This window comes from Procambarus clarkii, chromosome 13 (genome assembly GCF_040958095.1).
Source record: "Procambarus clarkii isolate CNS0578487 chromosome 13, FALCON_Pclarkii_2.0, whole genome shotgun sequence".
Taxonomy (NCBI): Eukaryota; Metazoa; Arthropoda; class Malacostraca; order Decapoda; family Cambaridae; genus Procambarus; species Procambarus clarkii.
In genome coordinates, this window is record NC_091162.1 from 49,760,626 (window position 1) to 49,786,526 (window position 25,901).

The 25,901-nt window shown below is 40.6% G+C and overlaps 1 protein-coding gene across 1 annotated transcript in view; it reads right to left on the reverse strand.

Annotated features, from left to right (window-relative positions):
- Positions 1 to 12,213: 12,213 nt before the first annotated feature.
- Positions 12,214 to 25,901, reverse strand: part of LOC138364309 (leukocyte elastase inhibitor-like) — a 38,050-nt gene continuing 24,362 nt past the window's right edge. Inside the window, exon 6 of the mRNA XM_069323910.1 lies at positions 12,214 to 13,774. Within this exon, the coding sequence (XP_069180011.1) occupies positions 13,508 to 13,774 (267 nt within the window). The 3' untranslated portion in view covers positions 12,214 to 13,507. The remainder of the gene's footprint in view (positions 13,775 to 25,901) is intronic.

The following is a 25,901-nucleotide window of genomic DNA, read 5'->3' on the forward strand; positions in this document are numbered from 1 at the left end:
CCTATACCCCCTATTAGACTATTTTACAGGAACTTCTTTTCCACAGCTCATAAAACGGAGGAAAGGGTCCTGAAAGATATTGTTAATAGAAACGTTATCCCTACAGACAAAAATCAGAGGATACAACTGACGATTTACTATAAAACCAGAAAAACGGCCAGCCTACTCATGAGAAACTCTCCAGACACAAAACAGAACGCTTTAAAAGAGACTAACGTCGTCTATGCCTTCAAATGCCCACTTGGGGACTGTAAGCTCCAAAAAACCCAGTATATAGGCAAGACAACAACATCTCTTTCTAGGCGTTTAACGATGCATAAGCAACAGGGCTCCATTAAGGAACATATAATCTCTTCCCATAACCAAACCATCGCCAGAGAAATCCTAGTAAACAACACAGAAGTCATCGATAGATACAGCGATAGCAGGCGGCTTGACGTTTGCGAGGAACTACACATCAAGAAGTCAACACCAGCAATCAACAGCCAATTATTGCACAACTATATTCTACCCACCTCAAGACTCCGCTCCAATATAGAAGCATCAAGAAATATGGACCAATAGGCTTTCTTCAAACACTTCTATTCAATACCCATTGTTTCTGTTCTGTCTTGTGTTGATACTTTTAATACCCTATTAATATCCCCTCCTGTTCTGTCTTGTGTTAATGCCACATCACCCTTCCCACCTCACTCAAATGTAGATATAATATCAGAGGGACGTAAGTTCTAATCAGTTGTGTATTTGTGAAGTCTTTGAAAATGTAATAAGTTTTACGAAACGCGCCCGTGTCGCGTCAGACTAGAAATAAAAATGAATTTTGGAGAAGTGATTTTTTATTTACCTCCAACAGTGAAGCGTAATGTACGAAAGATTGAGAAAATTCGTGTTAGAATTATTAATCTTACTTTTTAGGTCATATTTAATAATATATGTCTACAGGAAAGACTGCTACCAAAATATACTAATATATATATATATATATATATATATATATATATATATATATATATATATTTATATATATATATATAAATATATATATATATATATATATATATATATATATATATATATATATATATATATATATATATATATATATATATATATATTGGTGTATACTGGCAGCAGGTTTTCTTTCAAACATGTTTCATTGAATATGACCGCATATTCTGTATTTATTATTTTCTGGTTTAGGGCTTCTATCCCTCTAACTATTTTCTTAGCATCAGGGCTTAATTGAAATAGGAGTTCTCCAAAACTCATTTTCGTACTTTTAAGGTGAAGAAAAGAAGTGATTTACTATAGAGTGTATTACACTTATTTGTATAATTTGCACGACGTTTCGAACCTCCATGGTTCATTCTCAAGTGAACAGATCTTACAATACTAGTTGATTTTATACCCGCATTAGGTCAGGTGATAATACAATGAAGGTGAAAACATGGGGGGATACATAAGGGATAAACATAGGGGCTGCAGAAGGCTTATTGGCCCATACGAGGCATCTCCTATCTAAACACAAAGATTAATCCAGTGTAATTGGCCTGTTATGTTGGACATTGTCTTCTGTGTTGGCATCGATATGTTCTTGTCTTGTCCTTACTCTCATGGTGGGTAGAGTAAATAGTTCCGTGATTTGGGTGTTCATGGTAGGTCACTCTATTCTTATGTGAATTGCCTCAAGAATTTGTAATCTTCTTGAATCTTGGGTTTTGTCTATTATGCAAGTATTCTTGTTCAACATTTCTCTTGTTAGAGTAATGTCATGGGCTTGTCTCATGTGATTGCTAGGGGCACCAGATTGAAGATGGCATGTCAAACGCCTCGTCAGCTTGGTCGACGTCATACCTATGTACTTACATTGAAGGTTACATCCTTCGTGGGGGCAAGTGTACATGTATACAACGCTTGACTGCTGTAGAGGGTTCTCCGTCGGCTTCGGGCTGTTTTTGATAAGGAGTTCGGAAGTCTTCTTGGTTTTGTAGAATATTATCAGGTTTATGTTTTGGTTAGGAGTAGTGCTTTTTACTCCTTTACGGATTATTTCTTTCATTATTCTTTCCTCTTTTATATGTTCACTGTGCATGGTTGATTTGTAATATAATTTTATTGGGGGTGTTGTGGTTTCTGTTCTAGGTTCTGAATTATACCAACGGTCCAAGTGTCTTCTTATAGCAGCGTTTATTTCCGCGTTGCTATATCCGTTGTTCACCAATACCTGAGTTACTCTTTCAAACTCTCTACTCACGTTGCTCCATTCAGAGCAGTGGGTAAGCGCTCGACGAATATAAGCATTGAGAACACTGGCTTTGTATCTTTGGGGGCACTCACTTCTACCGTTCAGGCATAATCCTATGTTGGTGGGCTTGGTATATATACCACGTATATATACCAAGTGTACTTGGTATATATACCAAGTATATATACTATGGTATATATACCAAGCCCACCAACATAGGATTATGCCTGAACGGTAGAAGTGAGTGCCCCCAAAGATACAAAGCCAGTGTTCTCAATGCTTATATTCGTCGAGCGCTTACCCACTGCTCTGAATGGAGCAACGTGAGTAGAGAGTTTGAAAGAGTAACTCAGGTATTGGTGAACAACGGATATAGCAACGCGGAAATAAACGCTGCTATAAGAAGACACTTGGACCGTTGGTATAATTCAGAACCTAGAACAGAAACCACAACACCCCCAATAAAATTATATTACAAATCAACCATGCACAGTGAACATATAAAAGAGGAAAGAATAATGAAAGAAATAATCCGTAAAGGAGTAAAAAGCACTACTCCTAACCAAAACATAAACCTGATAATATTCTACAAAACCAAGAAGACTTCCGAACTCCTTATCAAAAACAGCCCGAAGCCGACGGAGAACCCTCTACAGCAGTCAAGCGTTGTATACATGTACACTTGCCCCCACGAAGGATGTAACCTTCAATGTAAGTACATAGGTATGACGTCGACCAAGCTGACAAGGCGTTTGACATGCCATCTTCAATCTGGTGCCCCTAGGAATCACATGAGACAAGCCCATGACATTACTCTAACAAGAGAAATGTTGAACAAGAATACTTGCATAATAGACAAAACCCAAGATTCAAGAAGATTACAAATTCTTGAGGCAATTCACATAAGAATAGAGCGACCTACCATGAACACCCAAATCACGGAACTATTTACTCTACCCACCATGAGAGTAAGGACAAGACAAGAACATATCGATGCCAACACAGAAGACAATGTCCAACATAACAGGCCAATTACACTGGATTAATCTTTGTGTTTAGATAGGAGATGCCTCGTATGGGCCAATAAGCCTTCTGCAGCCCCTATGTTTATCCCTTATGTATCCCCCCATGTTTACACCTTCATTGTATTATCACCTGACCTAATGCGGGTATAAAATCAACTAGTATTGTAAGATCTGTTCACTTGAGAATGAACCATGGAGGTTCGAAACGTCGTGCAAATTATACAAATAAGTGTAATACACTCTATAGTAAATCACTTCTTTTCTTCACCTTAAAAGTACGAAAATGAGTTTTGGAGAACTCCTATTTCAATTAAGCCCTGATGCTAAGAAAATAGTTAGAGGGATAGAAGCCCTAAACCAGAAAATAATAAATACAGAATATGCGGTCATATTCAATGAAACATATATATATATATATATATATATATATATATATATATATATATATATATATATATATATATATATATATATATATATATATATATATATGTCGTACCTAGTAGCCAGAACGAACTTATCAGCCTACTATGCAAGGCCCGATTTGCCTAATAAGCCAAGTTTTCCTGAAATAATATATTTTCTCTAATTTTTTTCTTACGAAATGATAAAGCTACCCATTTCATTATATATGAGGTCAATCTTTTTTATTGGAGTTAAAATTAACGTAGATATATGACCGAACCTAACCAACCCTACCTAACCTAACCTATCTTTATAGGTTAGGTTAGGTTAGGTAGCAGAAAAAGTTAGGTTAGGTTAGGTAGGTTAGGCAGTCGAAAAACAATTAATTCATGAAAACTTGACTTATTATACAAATCGGGCCTTGCATAGTAGGCTGATAAGTGCGTTCTGGCTACTAGGTACGACACACATATATATATATATATATATATATATATATATATATATATATATATATATATATATATATATATATATATATATATATATATATATATATATATATATATATATATATACGTCGTATCTAGTAGCCAGAATGCACTTCTCGGCCTACTATGCAAGGCCCGATTTGCCTAATAAGCCAAGTTTTCCTGAAGTAATATATTTTCTCTAATGTTTTTCTTATGAAATGATTAAGCTACCCATTTCATTATGTATGAGGTCAATTTTTTTATTGGAGTTAAAATTAACGTAGATATATGACCGAACCTAACCAACCCTACCTAACCTATCTTTATAGGTTAGGTTAGGTAGCCGAAAAAGTTAGGTTAGGTTAGGTAGGTTAGGTAGTCGAAAAACAATTAATTCATGAAAACATGGATTATTAGGCAAATCGGGCCTTGCATAGTAGGCTGAGAAGTGAGTTCTGGCTACTAGGTACGACATATATATATACATATATATATATATATATATATATATATATATATATATATATATATATATATATATATATATATATATATATTGTATCTAGTAGCCAGAACGTCGTACTCGGCCTGCTATGCAAGGCCCGATTTGCCTAATAAGCCAAGTTTTCCTGAATTAATATATGTTCTCTAATTTTTTTCTTATGATATGATAAAGCTTCCATTTCATTATGTATGAGGTCATTTTTTTTTTAATTGGAGTTAAAATTAACGTAGATATATGACCGAACCTAACCAACCCTACCTAACCTATATTTATAGGTTACGTTAGGTTAGGTAACCGAAAAAGTTAAGTTTGGTTAGGTTAGGTAGTCGAAAAACAATTAATTCATGAAAACTTGGCTTATTAGGCAAATCGGGCCTTGCATAGTAGGCTGAGAAGTGCGTTCTGGCTACTAGGTACGACATATATATATATATATATATATATATATATATATATATATATATATATATATATATATATATATATATATATATTTTTAAGATGAATAGGAAAACCAGGGATATACTGAACATCTTGTATCAGAATCTTTACTTTAAAAAACATAACGTTTCGAATACTTCTCGTATTCATCATCAGATCTAAAAGAAAAAACAGAAATCACAGTCAAATAGCTGGTAAACAAAGAACTCATACTGAATATAATTGCCTATCAAAGAAAGGAAAAAGCTTAAAAAACAAAAACACTTAAGCGCACTTAAAGTGATCAATACATATACATATATATATACAATACAATACATATACAATACATAATTTTCTTGTGAATTTTTTTTCAAATAATGGTTATCCTGTGCATATGGTTTATACTTTTATAAGGAATTTCTTAAATAAGAAGTTTCATCCATCGTGTAGGATTACTACAGTGGAAAGGGATCTTAAATATATTAAATTACCATTTTATGGCAGTATTAGCTTTTCTGTAAGGAGTCGTTTGAGGAGACTGTTGCAGCAGTGTTATCCTCAAGTAGACTTTAGATTTATTTTTGTCAACACAAATACCATAGGCTCTTATTTTAAATTTAAAGATAAAGTGCCTATCCCCTTGTGCTCAAATGTCGTATATATATGTATAATTGTTCCAGCTGTAATGCTGGATATGTCGGGAGTTCCATTCGGAACTTTAAGATTAGGATACTTGAGCACCGGAGATTATCTTTTAGGACTGGATTACCATTATCTAAACCAGCATTTTCGGAGATTAGAAACCATTGTAATGAGTTTGATCATTCTCTGCTGGAATCTGATTTTAAAATTCTGGACACTTGTATGAATGGCCAGTCAGATTTGAGAATAATGGAATCCTTATATATAAAGGAACTGCGGCCTCTGTTAAATAGCAACCTTTCAGCTGTCCAATTGTACACTGTATAGTGCACAGTAGGCCCTGTAATTTGATTTTTAGTTTATTTTGGTAGTTTAATTTTGTTTAGTTTACCATGTCTTTGCCCTTTCTTACTTATTTCAAGTCTTAACATTGCACATTAATATAATTTTCTATGTAGGATATATAATACATTTTTTGGTATTTAATTTTATTTAATATTTGAGTTTTTATAAGATTTTGGTTAGTACTTTATAATTGTCGTTTATTCTGTTTGTATTTTACATACATTTTTTGTAGATTTGTAGACATTATATAAATATTTGTTATAGTGTTTAGTATCTATGTGTTAGGTATCAAGTTTCACTTCTGATCACTTCACGTAAGTTTAATAGAATGGTTTGTTTTAGTAGTTATAAATTTCGTCTTGTAGTTTAATGGATTTTAAATTAGTTTTAATATATGTGACAGTTAATAAGTTTTATTTGTATTGATCACTTTATGTGCGCTTAAGTGTTTTTGTTTTTTAAGCTTTTTCCTTTCTTTGATAGGCAATTATATTCAGTATGAGTTCTTTGTTTACCAGCTATTTGACTGTGATTTCTGTTTTTTCTTTTAGATCTGATGATGAATACGAGAAGTATTCGAAACGTTATGTTTTTTAAAGTAAAGATTCTGATACAAGATGTTCAGTATATCCCTGGTTTTCCTATTCATCTTAAAATTAAGATTCCCGAAGGGAACATCGATCATAAATAAATATATATATATATATATATATATATATATATATATATATATATATATTTTTTTTATATATATGTCGTTCCTAGTAGCCAGAACGCACTTCTCAGCCTACCATGCAATGCCCGATTTGCCTAATAAGCCAAGTTATCATGAATTAATTGTTTTTCGACTACCTAACCTACCTAACGTAACCTAACCTAACTTTTTCGGCTACCTAACCTAACCTAACCTATAAAGATAGGTTAGGTTAGGTTAGGTAGGGTTGGTTAGGTTCGGTCTAATATCTACGTTAATTTTATCTCCAATAAAAAAAATTGACACCATACATAATGAAATGGGTAGCTTTATCATTTCATAAGAAAAAAATTAGAGAAAATATATTCATTCAGGAAAACTTGGCTTATTAGGCAAATCGGGCCTTGCATAGTAGGCTGAGAAGTGCGTTCTGGCTACTAGGTATGCATATATATATGCATATGTCGTACGTATGCATATATATATGCATATGTCGTACGTATGCATATATATATGCATATGTCGTACGTATGCATATATATATATATATATATATATATATATATATATATATATATATATATATATATATATATATATATATATATATTTCATTAAATATGACCGCATATTCTGTATTTATTATTTACTGGTTTAGGGCTTCTATCCCTCTAACTATTTTCTTAGCATCAGGGCTTAATTGAAATAGGAGTTCTCCAAAACTCATTTTCGTACTTTTAAGGTGAAGAAAAGAAGTGATTTACTATAGAGTGTATTACACTTATTTGTATAATTTGCACGACGTTTCGAACCTCTATGGTTCATTCTCAAGTGAACAGATCTTACAATACTAGTTGATTTTATACCCGCATTAGGTCAGGTGATAATACAATGAAAGTGAAAACATGGGGGGATACATAGGGGCTAAAGGGATAAACATAGGGGCTGCAGAAGGCTTATTGGCCCATACGAGGCATCTCCTATCTAAACACAAAGATTAATCCAGGGTAATTGGCCTGTTATGTTGGACATTGTCTTCTGTGTTGGCATCGATATGTTCTTGTCTTGTCCTTACTCTCATGGTGGGTAGAGTAAATAGTTCCGTGATTTGGGTGTTCATGGTAGGTCGCTCTATTCTTATGTGAATTGCCTCAAGAATTTGTAATCTTCTTGAATCTTGGGTTTTGTCTATTATGCAAGTATTCCTGTTCAACATTTCTCTTGTTAGAGTAATGCCATGGGCTTGTCTCATGTGATTCCTAGGGGCACCAGATTGAAGATGGCATGTCAAACGCCTCGTCAGCTTGGTCGACGTCATACCTATGTACTTACATTGAAGGTTACATCCTTCGTGGGGGCAAGTGTACATGTATACAACGCTTGACTGCTGTAGAGGGTTCTCCGTCGGCTTCGGGCTGTTTTTGATAAGGAGTTCGGAAGTCTTCTTGGTTTTGTAGAATATTATCAGGTTTATGTTTTGGTTAGGAGTAGTGCTTTTTACTCCTTTACGGATTATTTCTTTCATTATTCTTTCCTCTTTTATATGTTCACTGTGCATGGTTGATTTGTAATATAATTTTATTGGGGGTGTTGTGGTTTCTGTTCTAGTTTCTGAATTATACCAACGGTCCAAATGTCTTCTTATAGCAGCGTTTATTTCCGCATTGTTATATCCGTTGTTCACCAATACCTGAGTTACTCTTTCAAACTCTCTACTCACGTTGCTCCATTCAGAGCAGTGGGTAAGCGCTCGACGAATATAAGCATTGAGAACACGGGCTTTGTATCTTTGGGGGCACTCACTTCTACCGTTCAGGCATAATCCTATGTTGGTGGGCTTGGTATATACGTTGGTGCTTAAAGAGGTTCCTGTTTTTGTTATTAGTATATCCAAGAATGGCAGACTGTTATTTTCACTATTTTCATGTGTAAATCGGAGTACTGACTCCTATGTTTATCCCTTATGTATCCCCCCATGTTTTCACCTTCATTGTATTATCACCTGACCTAATGCGGGTATAAAATCAACTAGTATTGTAAGATCTGTTCACTTGAGAATGAACCATGGAGGTTCGAAACGTCGTGCAAATTATACAAATAAGTGTAATACACTCTATAGTAAATCACTTCTTTTCTTCACCTTAAAAGTACGAAAATGAGTTTTGGAGAACTCCTATTTCAATTAAGCCCTGATACTAAGAAAATAGTTAGAGGGATAGAAGCCCTAAACCAGAGAATAATAAATACAGAATATGCGGTCATATTTAATGAAACATGTTTGAAAGAAAACCTGCTGCCAGTATACACCAATATATATATATATATATATGTCGTACCTAATAGCCAGAACGCACTTCTCAGCCAACTATGCAGGGCCCAATTTGCCTAATAAGCCAAGTTTTCATGAATTAATTGTTTTTCGACAACCTAACCTACCTAACCTAACCTAACCTAACTTTTTCGGCTACCTAACCTAACCTAACCTAACCTATAAAGATAGGTTAGGTTAGGTTAGGTAGGGTTGGTTAGGTTCGGTCATATATCAACGTTAATTTTAACTCCAATAAAAAAAATTTTACCTCATACATAATGAAATGGGTAGCTTTATCATTTCATAAGAAAAAAATTAGGGAAAATATATTAATTCATGAAAACTTGGCTTATTAGGCAAATCGGGCCTTGCATAGTAGGCTGAGAAGTGCGTTCTGGCTACTAGGTACGACATATATATATATATATATATATATATATATATATATATATATATATATATATATATATATATATATATATATATATATATATATATATATATATAGCCAGAACGTCGAACTCCGCCTACTTCTAGGCCCGATTTGCCTAGTAAGCCAAGTTTTCCTGAATTTAAATATTTTTCAATATTTTTTCTTATGAAATTATAAAGCAATCCATTTTATTTTATATGAATGAATTATTTTTAAATTTGAGTTAAAACTAACGTAGATATATAACCGAACCTAACCAACCCTACCTAATCTAACCTAACCTATTCTAAGACTGGAGTTTTGCTAGGTTCCCAGCCAGATTGGTGTGTCCTTAAATGAGCGTGTGGATGCTGCCATTAAGGAAGCTATCCACAATTGTCCCATCTCCCGTAAAGGTGCTCCTTATTCTGACTTCTACCCAGTTATTCATTTCTCAATCCTTGCCCGTTGGCAGGGTCGTTGGTCTTCTATTACTGGTAACAAACTGCGTGCTCTTAAGGGTAGTGTGTCCCCATGGCCTTCCTCCTACCTCCGTAACCGGGGGTGGGGAACGGCTTTGGCAAGGTTACATATTGGTCATACACGTTTAACTCACGGGCACTTAAAGAAGCGCCGCCCTGCTCCTTATTGTCCAAACTGCATTTTTCCTGTCATGGACATGGATATCCTTGTTGAATGTCTTGTCGTCCTGGAGGTGCTTTCATCTTGCTTCCCAACTGTCCCTCGCGGTCACCTGTCCCTATATAGCATCCTTGGTGAATCAGACACATTTAATATCATTTTGCCTTATGCACTTTTGTTCTTGTATTGGCATCCTAAGTAATATTTAGCCCCTTTTGAATATCCAGCATTTGATGATGCTACATTGTCTCCTCAGCTTGTTGCCATCTTTTGATAATTACTTACTGAAATGAATTACTTATTTCTAAATGAACATTAGAAATATTCAATAAATATTTCCAAAATCAATGAATAATGATGCATATTTCTAAAATAAGTAAAAATAATTGATTTGAATTGATTATTTTCAAACTATTTACAGAGTTAGCTGACAGCCAGTGCCAAGAATCGTCGTTGGGGTCTAAATGTGACGTAGGATCGCTGTTCTCTTCTTAATTATGGCGACCCCGACAAGCCTATGTTCATTCCAAACCCCAGACCATTGTCTCTGCCAATTTGGGTGAACCTGAACCCAAACGTCTGGCCTCATACTTGACGACAGACAATGTATCTTCTAGTATAAATAAGGTTGGTACCCATCGTTGTCCGGGTCTGTCTGTCTCCCATTTGTCCATATATCTATCTATCCACCTACCTATACTTAACTATATATATTCATCTACCAATCCATCCATCTATACATTTATCAATCCATCCATCATCTATACATCTATTCATCTATCAATCCACTCATCTGTGTATCCATCTAGCTATCGATCTTTCTGTCCGTCTACCTAATGGCCTATTTACCACCTATCTATCCAACTGTCTGTCCACCTATCTATTCATCCACTTAAAAATCTATTTATTCATCTATCCATCCTTCTACCAATCATGTCATCCATATTTATTTATATATAGAAGAGTTATTTTACTATTGTACAGCCACCAGCAACCATAGCGTTTCGGGCAGGTCCTTAATCCAATGTTCCCTGGAGTACGACCCACCAAGTCGTTTAACAACCAGGTACCCATTCACTGCTGGGTGAACAGAAGCTACAGTTAAGGACTGGCGCCCAGTCAATCCTCCCCGGCCATGATACAAACCCAGGGTAGATCGCTCGGCAAGCGCGGGGCGAGGGTTGTAACACCGCGCCACGGGGATTTCGATCTATTTATCTACTCATCATCTATGAATAGCTCTATCAATCTATTCATCCTTCTGTCCATCCATCTATTCATCTACCTATCCATCTATCTGTTAATCTGTCCATCACTTTGTCCATCTATCCATATATCTAGCTATAAATTCAGACTGCTATCTGTCCATCCATCTGTGCAGCCATTTATCCTTCAATCTATATATATCCGTCTAGCTTTCTATCTGTTCATCTATATATTCATCTATTCATAGATCTATCTATCTATCTATCTATCTATCTATCTATCTATCTATCTATCTGTCTGACTCTGTCTTTCTTTGTGTCTGTCTCTGTCTCTTTATCTAACTCTAGCTGTGTGTGTCACTGTCTCTGTCCACCTGCCTGTCTCGTATAAACAATACAACTGTCTAATGTGTGGGAGTTCGAGAGCGAGAGGAGTTCAGTGGTGTGAAATACAAAACAATAATAGTTACTACTTACTGTGCCACAGTGCCGTTGCTTGAGAAACCTCTGACTTGTGTAAGGATCGTGTGTTTTATGCCAGTGCGGCCAAATTATTGACAGCACAAAATTCTCGTAATTTTCCCAAGATCAGTGAATAATGGTGAATATTACTTTAAGATTTTTTGGAGGACGAAAGGATTTTATTTTGAAAATATAGATATGTAGATGTCCGCCAGTGCCCAAACCTATAGAGAAGGAGGAGGTGGCGTTAGCACGCTGTTCTCTTTTGACTTATGCGACCCCGACCAGCCTATGTTTATCCCTTACGCAAGACCATTCCCTCTGCAAGTTTTAATTTGGGTAACGGTAGCCTCAACCTTGTTACCGCCAACTTTGAACAGACAGACATTATCTCTTATAGTATAGATGATATAGATACGAACAATAACTTGTGCCAATACTTTATTAAACATGAAACTCGAGGACAACAATAAGTGAACGTTTACTAAGATGAACTTCTTCAGCGGTTAACTGTTACACATACGAGTGTTTACTCGAGCTATTGTTTACACTAACTAGTGTTTATCACAGCTAATGTTTACACTAACTAGTGTCTATCACAGCTATTGTTTACACTTCCTAGTGTTTATCACAGCTAGTGTTTACACTAACTAGTGTTAATCACAGCTAATGTTTACACTAACTAGTGTTTATCACAGGTATTGTTTACAATTCCTAGTGTTTATCACAGCTAGTGTTTACACAAACTAGTGTTTATCACAGGTTGTGTTTACACAAACTAGCGTTTATCACAGCTAGTGTTTACAATAACTACTGTTTACAATAACTAGTGTTTATCACAGCTAGTGTTTACACTAAGTAGTGTTTGTCACAGTTAGTGTTTACACCAACTAGTGTTTACACTAACTAGCGTTTATCACAGTTAGTGTTTACACTAACTAGAGTTTATCACAGCTAGTGTTTACACTAACTAGTGTTTAACAGCTAGTGTTTACACTAACTAATGTTTGTCACAGCTAGTGTTTACACTAACTAGAGTTCACATAAGTGAGTGTTGACACTTGAAGGTGTTGACACAAGTAAGTGATGTAGTAGAGAGGAGGTATACATGTGCATATATGTATTATGAGAGAAAGAGGAAGTATACACCTACGAGAGTGTGAATGTGAGTAATATGTGTGAGGCAGGTATATATATGTGTGTGTGTGTGTGTATATATGTGTTGTCTATGATGGTTGCTGTGAAGAGACGTCATCCTTCACTTCTTCAAGCAACATATACTCGTTTGAAACTTAAGTTTGCGAGTTGTTCATAATTCCTTGACATCAAAGTTAAGGTCTCTGGAGTTAGGGCTTCCTGTAGACAACCAGGAAGAGTATCGAGTTAGGGCTTCCTGTAGACACCCCAGAAAGAGTATGGTGCAAGGGCATCCTGTAGACGCCCGTGAAGAGTTTGGGGTTAGGGCTTCCTGTAGACGCCCATGAAGTGTATGGTATTAGGGGCTTCCTGTAGACGCCCATGAAGTGTATGGTGTTAGGGCTTCCTGTAGACGCCCATGAAGAGTATGGTGTTAGGGCTTCTTGTAGACGCCCATGAAGAGTATGGTGTTAGGGCTTCCTGTAGACGCCCATGAAGAGTATGGTGTTAGGGCTTCCTGTAGATGCCCATGAAGAGTATGGTGTTAGGGCTTCCTGTAGACGCCCATGAAGAGTATGGTGTTAGGGCTTCCTGTAGACGCCCATGAAGAGTATGGTGTTAGTGTGGTTGTCCCTGATGAAGAAGACGAAGGGGCGGTCACATCTGAACACTAAAGGGTCCTGTTCGATCAAGAGGACTGTGGCAGCAGCAGCCTCGGAGCCTTCCTCGTTCACCTCCACCACGGCCTTGTGGATGACGGTGTTCACACTCAGGTTGGTGCCCCGAACATAGTTGGTGAGATCACTGCGGCTCGAGAACAAGTCTTCGATCCCCAGAGCTCCTAGGGCCTGTCAGGAAGATAGGAAGCGTAGTGAACACTAAGAACATGTCAGAAGGGTGGATTAACACGAAGAACACGTCTGTGAGAAAGGTGGGTGAGCACTAAGAACATGTCAGTGAGAAAGATAAGTAGGTTCTTGAATACTAAGAACACGTCTGTGAGAAAGGTGGGTGAGCACTAAGAACATGTCAGTGAGAAAGATAAGTAGGTTCTTGAATACTAAGAACACGTCTGTGAGAAAGATATGTAGGTTCTAAAACACGAAGAACACGTCTGTGAGAAAGGGGGGGGGGTGAATACTAAGAACATGTCTGTGAGAAAGGTGGGTGAACACTAAGCATATGTCCGTGAGAAAGATAAGTAGGTTCTTGAACACTTAAGAACACGTCTGTGATGAAGATGAAAATGCTGTTGAACACTAAGAACTTGTCTGTGAGGAAGAAAAGAAAGTTCTTGAACACTTAAGAACACGTCTGTGATGAAGATGAAAACGTTGTTGAACACTAAGAACTTGTCTGTGAGGAAGAAAAGAAAGTTCTTGAACACTAAGCACTAAGTTCTTCCTTACATGTCTGTAAGGAAGAACAGAAGATTGTTAAGTACAAAGAACACGTCTTTGAAGAACACGAGAGGATTGGTGAACTCTAAGAAGTGGCTCAAACCAACAGTATGAAGCTGACAACATTTTTCTGTAAGACTAATACAAAACATTTTTAACACAGGGTGTCACCAGTCATGGTAGTGTTGTGTCCACTACACTAACAGTATACCACTAAAGTCACCAGTTATGGTAGTTTTATGTCCACTACACCAACAGTATACCACCACAGTCACCAGTCATGGTAGTGTTGTGTCCACTACACCAACAGTATACCACCACAGTCACCAGTCATGGTAGTTTCGCGTCCATTACACCAACAGTATACCACCAAAGTCACCAGTCATGGTAGTTTTATGTCCACTACACCAACAGTATACCACCACAGTATATCACCAGTCATGGTAGTGTTGTGTCCACTACACCAACTCAGACCCCTCAAAGAAACTCAGCAAACTCAGTTTTCTTGATATAAGGGGTCTGAGTTGGTGTAGTCGGTCAAGGCATACCAGTTATTGCAGCTGCGCGAACACCTGTACTCTCTGGGTTCGATTCAGCTATAACATAAAGAGGTAAATATATACAATGAATTAGTGAGACAAATGTTTTTCAATGATCCTACTTAAATCGCCCTTTAGCTGATCTATTAGAAATGGATCTAAGTTATATAGACCACTGCTAATATTCAAATTACAAATTGTTTTCAATAACAAATTGTAAAAGCACCTATAACAGAAACATAATTGAATCTGCTTTGATACAGATCACCAAAGAAAGTAATTTGAATATTAGCAGTGGTCTATATAACTTAGATCCATTTCTAATAGATCAGCTAAAGGGCGATTTAAGTAGGATCATTGAAAAACATTTGTCTCACTAATTCATTGTATATATTTACCTCTTTATGTTATAATTACCTATGTATTATGCTTGTATGTCTGCTGTATCAGATGGGCCATTGGGCTACATCGGATGGGCCAATTGGGTGCATCTGATGGGCTAATGGGCCGTCTGCGTTGTCCAAGTATTGTACCTCACCTCACTTCACCACTCTCTCCTGCCTATTTATACCCATCACTCGATCTGTAAAATCATTCCTTCTGAAGATGTATTTAATATACGAAAGTACATAAGGAAATTCCTGTTTCATTTTCCTCCGTGGTCTGACATTGTCACATTCTTAATCACGTGTTTATTTTCGTGATATACACACACACATATATATATATATATATATATATATATATATATATATATATATATATATATATATATATATATATATATATGTATCTGAAAACTCACACCCCAGAAGTGACTCGAACCCATACTCCCAGAAGCAACGCAACTGGTATGTACAAGACGCCTTAATCCACTTGACCATCACGACCGGACAAAATGAGGTGATAGCCGAGGCTATTTGAACCACCCCACCGCCGGCACTCGGATAGTTATCTTGGGCATAGCATTTTACCAAATCACCTCATTCTTTGGGGCAACACGTGAGGAACACAAATGCGAACAAGCCTGAATGGTCCCCAGGACATATGCAACTGAAAACTCACACCCCAGAAGTGACTCGAACCCATACTCCCAGAAGCAACGCAACTGGTATGTACAAGACGCCTTAATCCACTTGACCATCACGACCGGACAAAATGAGGTGATAGCCGAGGCTATTTGAACCACCCCACCGCCGGCACTCGGATAGTTATCTTGGGCATAGCATTTTACCAAATCACCTCATTCTTTGGGGCAACACGTGAGGAACACAAATGCGAACAAGCCTGAATGGTCCCCAGGACATATGCAACTGAAAACTCACACCCCAGAAGTGACTCGAACCCATACTCCCAGAAGCAACGCAACTGGTATGTACAAGACGCCTTAATCCACTTGACCATCACGACCGGACAAAATGAGGTGATAGCCGAGGCTATTTGAACCACCCCACCGCCGGCACTCGGATAGTTATCTTGGGCATAGCATTTTACCAAATCACCTCATTCTTTGGGGCAACACGTGAGGAACACAAATGCGAACAAGCCTGAATGGTCCCCAGGACATATGCAACTGAAAACTCACACCCCAGAAGTGACTCGAACCCATACTCCCAGAAGCAACGCAACTGGTATGTACAAGACGCCTTAATCCACTTGACCATCACGACCGGACAAAATGAGGTGATAGCCGAGGCTATTTGAACCACCCCACCGCCGGCACTCGGATAGTTATCTTGGGCATAGCATTTTACCAAATCACCTCATTCTTTGGGGCAACACGTGAGGAACACAAATGCGAACAAGCCTGAATGGTCCCCAGGACATATGCAACTGAAAACTCACACCCCAGAAGTGACTCGAACCCATACTCCCAGAAGCAACGCAACTGGTATGTACAAGACGCCTTAATCCACTTGACCATCACGACCGGACAAAATGAGGTGATAGCCGAGGCTATTTGAACCACCCCACCGCCGGCACTCGGATAGTTATCTTGGGCATAGCATTTTACCAAATCACCTCATTCTTTGGGGCAACACGTGAGGAACACAAATGCGAACAAGCCTGAATGGTCCCCAGGACATATGCAACTGAAAACTCACACCCCAGAAGTGACTCGAACCCATACTCCCAGAAGCAACGCAACTGGTATGTACAAGACGCCTTAATCCACTTGACCATCACGACCGGACAAAATGAGGTGATAGCCGAGGCTATTTGAACCACCCCACCGCCGGCACTCGGATAGTTATCTTGGGCATAGCATTTTACCAAATCACCTCATTCTTTGGGGCAACACGTGAGGAACACAAATGCGAACAAGCCTGAATGGTCCCCAGGACATATGCAACTGAAAACTCACACCCCAGAAGTGACTCGAACCCATACTCCCAGAAGCAACGCAACTGGTATGTACAAGACGCCTTAATCCACTTGACCATCACGACCGGACAAAATGAGGTGATAGCCGAGGCTATTTGAACCACCCCACCGCCGGCACTCGGATAGTTATCTTGGGCATAGCATTTTACCAAATCACCTCATTCTTTGGGGCAACACGTGAGGAACACAAATGCGAACAAGCCTGAATGGTCCCCAGGACATATGCAACATATGAGTTTTCAGTTGCATATGTCCTGGGGACCATTCAGGCTTGTTCGCATTTGTGTTCCTCACGTGTTGCCCCAAAGAATGAGGTGATTTGGTAAAATGCTATGCCCAAGATAACTATCCGAGTGCCGGCGGTGGGGTGGTTCAAATAGCCTCGGCTATCACCTCATTTTGTCCGGTCGTGATGGTCAAGTGGATTAAGGCGTCTTGTACATACCAGTTGCGTTGCTTCTGGGAGTATGGGTTCGAGTCACTTCTGGGGTGTGAGTTTTCAGTTGCATATGTCCTGGGGACCATTCAGGCTTGTTCGCATTTGTGTTCCTCACGTGTTGCCCCAAAGAATGAGGTGATTTGGTAAAATGCTATGCCCAAGATAACTATCCGAGTGCCGGCGGTGGGGTGGTTCAAATAGCCTCGGCTATCACCTCATTTTGTCCGGTCGTGATGGTCAAGTGGATTAAGGCGTCTTGTACATACCAGTTGCGTTGCTTCTGGGAGTATGGGTTCGAGTCACTTCTGGGGTGTGAGTTTTCAGTTGCATATGTCCTGGGGACCATTCAGGCTTGTTCGCATTTGTGTTCCTCACGTGTTGCCCCAAAGAATGAGGTGATTTGGTAAAATGCTATGCCCAAGATAACTATCCGAGTGCCGGCGGTGGGGTGGTTCAAATAGCCTCGGCTATCACCTCATTTTGTCCGGTCGTGATGGTCAAGTGGATTAAGGCGTCTTGTACATACCAGTTGCGTTGCTTCTGGGAGTATGGGTTCGAGTCACTTCTGGGGTGTGAGTTTTCAGTTGCATATGTCCTGGGGACCATTCAGGCTTGTTCGCATTTGTGTTCCTCACGTGTTGCCCCAAAGAATGAGGTGATTTGGTAAAATGCTATGCCCAAGATAACTATCCGAGTGCCGGCGGTGGGGTGGTTCAAATAGCCTCGGCTATCACCTCATTTTGTCCGGTCGTGATGGTCAAGTGGATTAAGGCGTCTTGTACATACCAGTTGCGTTGCTTCTGGGAGTATGGGTTCGAGTCACTTCTGGGGTGTGAGTTTTCAGTTGCATATGTCCTGGGGACCATTCAGGCTTGTTCGCATTTGTGTTCCTCACGTGTTGCCCCAAAGAATGAGGTGATTTGGTAAAATGCTATGCCCAAGATAACTATCCGAGTGCCGGCGGTGGGGTGGTTCAAATAGCCTCGGCTATCACCTCATTTTGTCCGGTCGTGATGGTCAAGTGGATTAAGGCGTCTTGTACATACCAGTTGCGTTGCTTCTGGGAGTATGGGTTCGAGTCACTTCTGGGGTGTGAGTTTTCAGTTGCATATGTCCTGGGGACCATTCAGGCTTGTTCGCATTTGTGTTCCTCACGTGTTGCCCCAAAGAATGAGGTGATTTGGTAAAATGCTATGCCCAAGATAACTATCCGAGTGCCGGCGGTGGGGTGGTTCAAATAGCCTCGGCTATCACCTCATTTTGTCCGGTCGTGATGGTCAAGTGGATTAAGGCGTCTTGTACATACCAGTTGCGTTGCTTCTGGGAGTATGGGTTCGAGTCACTTCTGGGGTGTGAGTTTTCAGTTGCATATGTCCTGGGGACCATTCAGGCTTGTTCGCATTTGTGTTCCTCACGTGTTGCCCCAAAGAATGAGGTGATTTGGTAAAATGCTATGCCCAAGATAACTATCCGAGTGCCGGCGGTGGGGTGGTTCAAATAGCCTCGGCTATCACCTCATTTTGTCCGGTCGTGATGGTCAAGTGGATTAAGGCGTCTTGTACATACCAGTTGCGTTGCTTCTGGGAGTATGGGTTCGAGTCACTTCTGGGGTGTGAGTTTTCAGTTGCATATGTCCTGGGGACCATTCAGGCTTGTTCGCATTTGTGTTCCTCACGTGTTGCCCCAAAGAATGAGGTGATTTGGTAAAATGCTATGCCCAAGATAACTATCCGAGTGCCGGCGGTGGGGTGGTTCAAATAGCCTCGGCTATCACCTCATTTTGTCCGGTCGTGATGGTCAAGTGGATTAAGGCGTCTTGTACATACCAGTTGCGTTGCTTCTGGGAGTATGGGTTCGAGTCACTTCTGGGGTGTGAGTTTTCAGTTGCATATGTCCTGGGGACCATTCAGGCTTGTTCGCATTTGTGTTCCTCACGTGTTGCCCCAAAGAATGAGGTGATTTGGTAAAATGCTATGCCCAAGATAACTATCCGAGTGCCGGCGGTGGGGTGGTTCAAATAGCCTCGGCTATCACCTCATTTTGTCCGGTCGTGATGGTCAAGTGGATTAAGGCGTCTTGTACATACCAGTTGCGTTGCTTCTGGGAGTATGGGTTCGAGTCACTTCTGGGGTGTGAGTTTTCAGTTGCATATGTCCTGGGGACCATTCAGGCTTGTTCGCATTTGTGTTCCTCACGTGTTGCCCCAAAGAATGAGGTGATTTGGTAAAATGCTATGCCCAAGATAACTATCCGAGTGCCGGCGGTGGGGTGGTTCAAATAGCCTCGGCTATCACCTCATTTTGTCCGGTCGTGATGGTCAAGTGGATTAAGGCGTCTTGTACATACCAGTTGCGTTGCTTCTGGGAGTATGGGTTCGAGTCACTTCTGGGGTGTGAGTTTTCAGTTGCATATGTCCTGGGGACCATTCAGGCTTGTTCGCATTTGTGTTCCTCACGTGTTGCCCCAAAGAATGAGGTGATTTGGTAAAATGCTATGCCCAAGATAACTATCCGAGTGCCGGCGGTGGGGTGGTTCAAATAGCCTCGGCTATCACCTCATTTTGTCCGGTCGTGATGGTCAAGTGGATTAAGGCGTCTTGTACATACCAGTTGCGTTGCTTCTGGGAGTATGGGTTCGAGTCACTTCTGGGGTGTGAGTTTTCAGTTGCATATGTCCTGGGGACCATTCAGGCTTGTTCGCATTTGTGTTCCTCACGTGTTGCCCCAAAGAATGAGGTGATTTGGTAAAATGCTATGCCCAAGATAACTATCCGAGTGCCGGCGGTGGGGTGGTTCAAATAGCCTCGGCTATCACCTCATTTTGTCCGGTCGTGATGGTCAAGTGGATTAAGGCGTCTTGTACATACCAGTTGCGTTGCTTCTGGGAGTATGGGTTCGAGTCACTTCTGGGGTGTGAGTTTTCAGTTGCATATGTCCTGGGGACCATTCAGGCTTGTTCGCATTTGTGTTCCTCACGTGTTGCCCCAAAGAATGAGGTGATTTGGTAAAATGCTATGCCCAAGATAACTATCCGAGTGCCGGCGGTGGGGTGGTTCAAATAGCCTCGGCTATCACCTCATTTTGTCCGGTCGTGATGGTCAAGTGGATTAAGGCGTCTTGTACATACCAGTTGCGTTGCTTCTGGGAGTATGGGTTCGAGTCACTTCTGGGGTGTGAGTTTTTCAGTTGCATATGTCCTGGGGACCATTCAGGCTTGTTCGCATATATATGTATATATATATATATACACATATATATATACACATATATATTATATATATTATATATATATATATATATATATATATATATATATATATATATATATAGATAGATAGATAGATATATAATTACATTAATGTACATTTGTTTTGATTATCCATTTTTATTTCAATTGTGTCTACTATAGGAGCATTCTAGTGTATCAAATACATGCATGCTGCTACGGTACCCCTAGATACGTTTCCAGTGCTGTTAGATACACAAGCTTTGCTGTACCAGATAGATCACAAACTGCACCTCACGTCGTTGGAAGACAAGAGAGTTTGGAGAGACATGATCACCAACATACAAAATTTTCAGGGGAAGAAAAAGGGTTGACAATGATGCATTATTTAACATGGGCGGTACACGCTCAAGGAGACACAGGTGGAAGCCGAGTACCCAAATGAGCCACAGAGACATTAGGAAGAACTTTTTCAGTGTCAGGGAAGTTAATAAATGGAATGCACTAGGAAGTGATGTGGTGGAGGCTGACTCCATACACAGTTTCAAATGCAGATATGATAGAGCCCAGTAGGCTCAGGAATCTGTACACCAGTTGATATAAAGTTGAGAGGCGGGACCAAAGAGCCAAAAACTCAAATTTGTATACCCCTCACCTATTTGTACTCAAAGAATGCAAATAAGTGAGTACACACACACACACACACAATATACACACATGTACACATAAGAAATTGTGCACATAAGAATGTACACATAAGAAATTCCAGGAGGTCTTCACCTTAGAGTAAGGAGAAATTCCAGAGATAAGAGAGGGAATAGTTAACCAGGAACCACTAAAAAAGTTTGAGATTACCAGTGGGTAAGTAAGAAAGTTTTTACTAGGGATGGATGTGACAAAGGCTATAGGCCCAGATGGAATCTCCCCTTGGATACTAAAGCAAGGAGCAGAAGCATTGTGCCTGCCACTCTCTATAGTGTATAACAAATCACTGGCAACAGGGGGAACTGCCATAAATTTGGAAAGCAGCTAATGTAGTCCCGATATACAAGAAAGGGGATAGACAGGATGCACTGAACTACAGGCCAGTGTCTCTAACCTGCATACCATGGATGCTGATGGAGAAGAATGCGTGAAGAAAGCTAGTGGAACATCTGGAGCGAAAGAACTTTGTAACACAGCATCAACATGGGTTCAGGGATAGCAAGTCCTACCTCACAGGGTTAATAGAATTCTACGACCTGGCAACAAAAATAAGGCAAGAAAGAAAGGGGTGGGCAGACTGCATATTTTTGGATTGTCAGAATGCCTTTGACACAGTGCCACACAAGAGGCTGGTGAAAAAGCTGGAGATGCAGGCTGGAGTGAAAGGGAAGGTACTCCATTGGATGAGGGAGTACCTAAGCAACAGAAGACAACGAGTCACTGTGAGGGGCGAAGTCTAAGATTGGCGAGACGTCACAAGTGGAGTCCCGCAGGAGTCAGTCCATGGACCTATACTGTTTCTGATATATGTAAATGATCTCCCAGAGGGTATAGAATCGTTTCTCTCAATGTTTGCTGACGATGCAAAAATTATGAGGAGAATTGAAACAGAGGATGATAGTAGGAGACTACAAGATGACCAACACAGACCGAATGAATTCTCCAACAAATGGCTGCTAAAGTTCAACCCGAGTAAATGCAAAGTAATGCAACTAGGCGGTGGAAACGGGAGGCCAGACACAGGATACAGAATAGGAGATAAAGTGCTTCGTGAAACGGACAGAGAGAAAGATCTAGGAGTTGATATCACACCAAACCTGTCTCCTGAAGCCCACATAAAAAGAATTACGTCTGCGGCATATGCTAGGCTGGCTAACATTCGAACAGCCTTCAGGAACCTGTGTAAGGAATCATTCAGAATCTTGTGTACCACATATGTAAGACCAATCCTGGAGTATGCGGCCCCAGCATGGAGCCCGTACCTTGTTAAGCACAAGACGAAGCTGGAGAAAGTTCAGAGGTATGCTACTAGACTAGTCCCAAAACTAAGAGGCATGAGTTACGAGGAAAGGCTGCAGGAAATGCACCTCACGACACTGGAAGACAGAGGAGTAAAAGGAGACATGATCACAACCTACAAAATTCTCAGGGGAATTGACAGGGTAGATAAGGATAAACTGTTTAACATGGATGGTAAGCGAATAAGGGGACACAGATGGAGACTGAGTACCCAAATGAGCCACAGGGACGTTAGAAAGAAATTTTTCCAGTGTCCGGGTAGTTAACAGATGGAATGTCAATGTAAGTATAGTATACTCATGTAAAATGTCTGTGTAAGTATAATATGGTCATGTAAAGTGTCAGTTTAATTATAATATGGTCATGTAAAGTATGTCAGTGTTACCTTACCTTACCTTAACTTGAGTTACCTTGATGTGTTTTCGGGGCTTAGTAACTCCCGCGGCCCGGTCCTCGACCAGGCCTCCTGGTCGAGGCCTGGTCAAGGACCTCGTCAACCATTCTGTTGGACGCGGCTGCTCGCAGCCTGACGTATAAGTCACAGTCTGGTTGACCAGGTATTCTTTGGAGGTGCTTATCCAGTTCTCTCTTGAACACTGTGAGGGGTGTTACGGTGCTCTCTCCTATTTCTTTCGTTTGCCTGCTTTATGAGTCATATCAGCTCTCCCTACTGATTCTCTGAGGTTCAGGGAGTCTATTGATATATGTGGCGACCAGACCGGCTGCCAGTTAAGGGAGAAAGTTACATTATAAGTTGTAAGTAAGGGGAAATTGGCGCCCTGATATAAAATGAAAGAGTATCCCCTACTGCAGATATGACATTTTGGAAGGGACACTAGCCGATCGCGGATTGGCTGACTTAGGTCGCGGGCGACCAATCAGGGCCCGCCATGATGTCACCGAGTGCCCTGGGCGGCGCCAACGTCAGAGTTGACCTGACCGTGAAGGCGAGAGGACGCACCTCGGTCAGCTCTCAAGGATTTGAGGTTCTACAAGCCTTTCTTAGTGGATTAGAGCTGGCTATCGCAGCCCATCTTACGTATTGGAGACCCCGCGCTACTGGGAAGCAAAAAGGAACCAAGTTTATTGAGCAAAAGAGTGCCAAACTTGGAAAATATTCGGCGACGACGCTGGACGTTGAGGGCCTGGAAAGGTGTGGCGGGCAGGCCTAGCTGTGACCGGGTCACATCCACTGAGGGTTTTGGAAGGACGACACCGTTCCTAGGACAAGGAGCAACGCCTTGTGGAAGGGGCGAGTGTGGGAAAATAGTGATTAGCTCAGTGCCCATCGATGAACCAGGATTGGGGTAGCTGAATCTCAGGGATTATAACAGCGACGACGCGAAGGCTCCACGACACCTGAGGACCTGTGGAACGTTCCTGGATCGTCAACAATCGACTCAGGAAGCGTGGGAACCTCACACCATCGAGGGACAGGCGTCGTGAGCCAGGAATGTAAGGTAGATCATTTTCCCTCCCATTACCCGTGTGTGAGTAGGCTAGATAGGCCACAATATTTACTTATGTATGTGGCAATAGGACATTAATACTTTAGTAGTAGAATAGGCTGCAAGGCAGCTTGTATCCAGGACTGTCAGAGGGGACAGTGTGTATGGATGGTAGGACAGTGAAGAAGAGGCGCCGACGTGATGAAGAGGCCCTCCTGTGAGAGAGTGTGGGACTCCTGTCTTTCTGCCCAGTTGAAGGAGTGTTGGAGGTCGTGGAAGAAGAGGCTGACGATCTCCAGACTTATTATCCTTATTTTCATATTCGTGTATTACTTGTGATTGTATGTGTGATCATGTAATTTGCATCAGTAAATTCACACTTTTTTCATTGTGTTTAAGTGTGCCTCCATTTTAATATTTCTCTATGAGCATACACGAAGGTTATCATAGTACCACCTAGGGAACACTACGTTCTCTATAAAAGTTCTTATTGCCTAGAGAGTGATAAAGACAGCACGGACTTATATAAAAGTGTACCCTTAGCCATCCGATCAGTACCAGTGCCTGAATGGTGGCAACTAGTAACGTAGTGGCTAGAGAGAGGTAAAGCCACACAGACCTTCCTGGAGGGAGTAGCCTGGGCCGACAGTCCAATAGCAGATCTATGGGAGTAGCAATCTTCTGGCTACAAACAATATATAATACACCCACTGAACTGCATTGCTGGGGTGCAGATATAATAACCCAGCTGGCGACCTTGTTAAGAAGAAGATAGAGAAGACAGGAGGGAAAAGAGTTCCTGCAACCTTTTTGTCTGGCAGGCAAGACTCAGGGAGGTTATGGTTATAAGGTAAGCCTGAGTCTTCCTTCACTCCCCTGCGGGTCTAGGCCGGAACTGTTAACAGTAGTTTCCCCGTGTTTGACTGAAAGGCTTCCAGGGTGAATCAGTGGCACCCCTTTTGTGGTGGAAGCAAAGACTTGCGGAGGTGGGCATTATTGGTCCTCTCCTGTGTGACCAAGGAGACTCCGGTGAATCCCGGGGAGTCGGAGGGGCTGAGTATTCGGCCTTTTGAGCCCCCTAGCAGCCGAGTGCTAGCAGAGCCCCGGCCCACCCCCCGTGATAGGGGTTGGTCAATTATGCACCCTTATGTACAGTGGAAGCGTGTTGAACAGTCTCGGGCCTAAGATGTTGATTGAGTTCTGCCTCAGAGTATATGTTGCACCTCTGCTCTTCAACGGGAGTATTCTGCACATCCTGCCATGCCTCCTGGTCTTATGTGGTGTTATTTTTGTGTGCAGGTTTGGGACCAGCCCCTCTACTATTTTCCACGTGTAAATTATTATGTATCTCACCCGCCTGCGCTCAAGAGAATACAGATTTAGGCTCTTTAGTCGATCCCAATTGTTTAGATGTTTTACTGAGTGGATTATAGCAGTAAATAATCTCTGCATGCTCTCCAGGTCAGCAATTTCTCCAGGTTTGAAAGGGGCTGCCATTGTGCAACAGTACTTCACTCAAGAAAGCACTAGCGTCT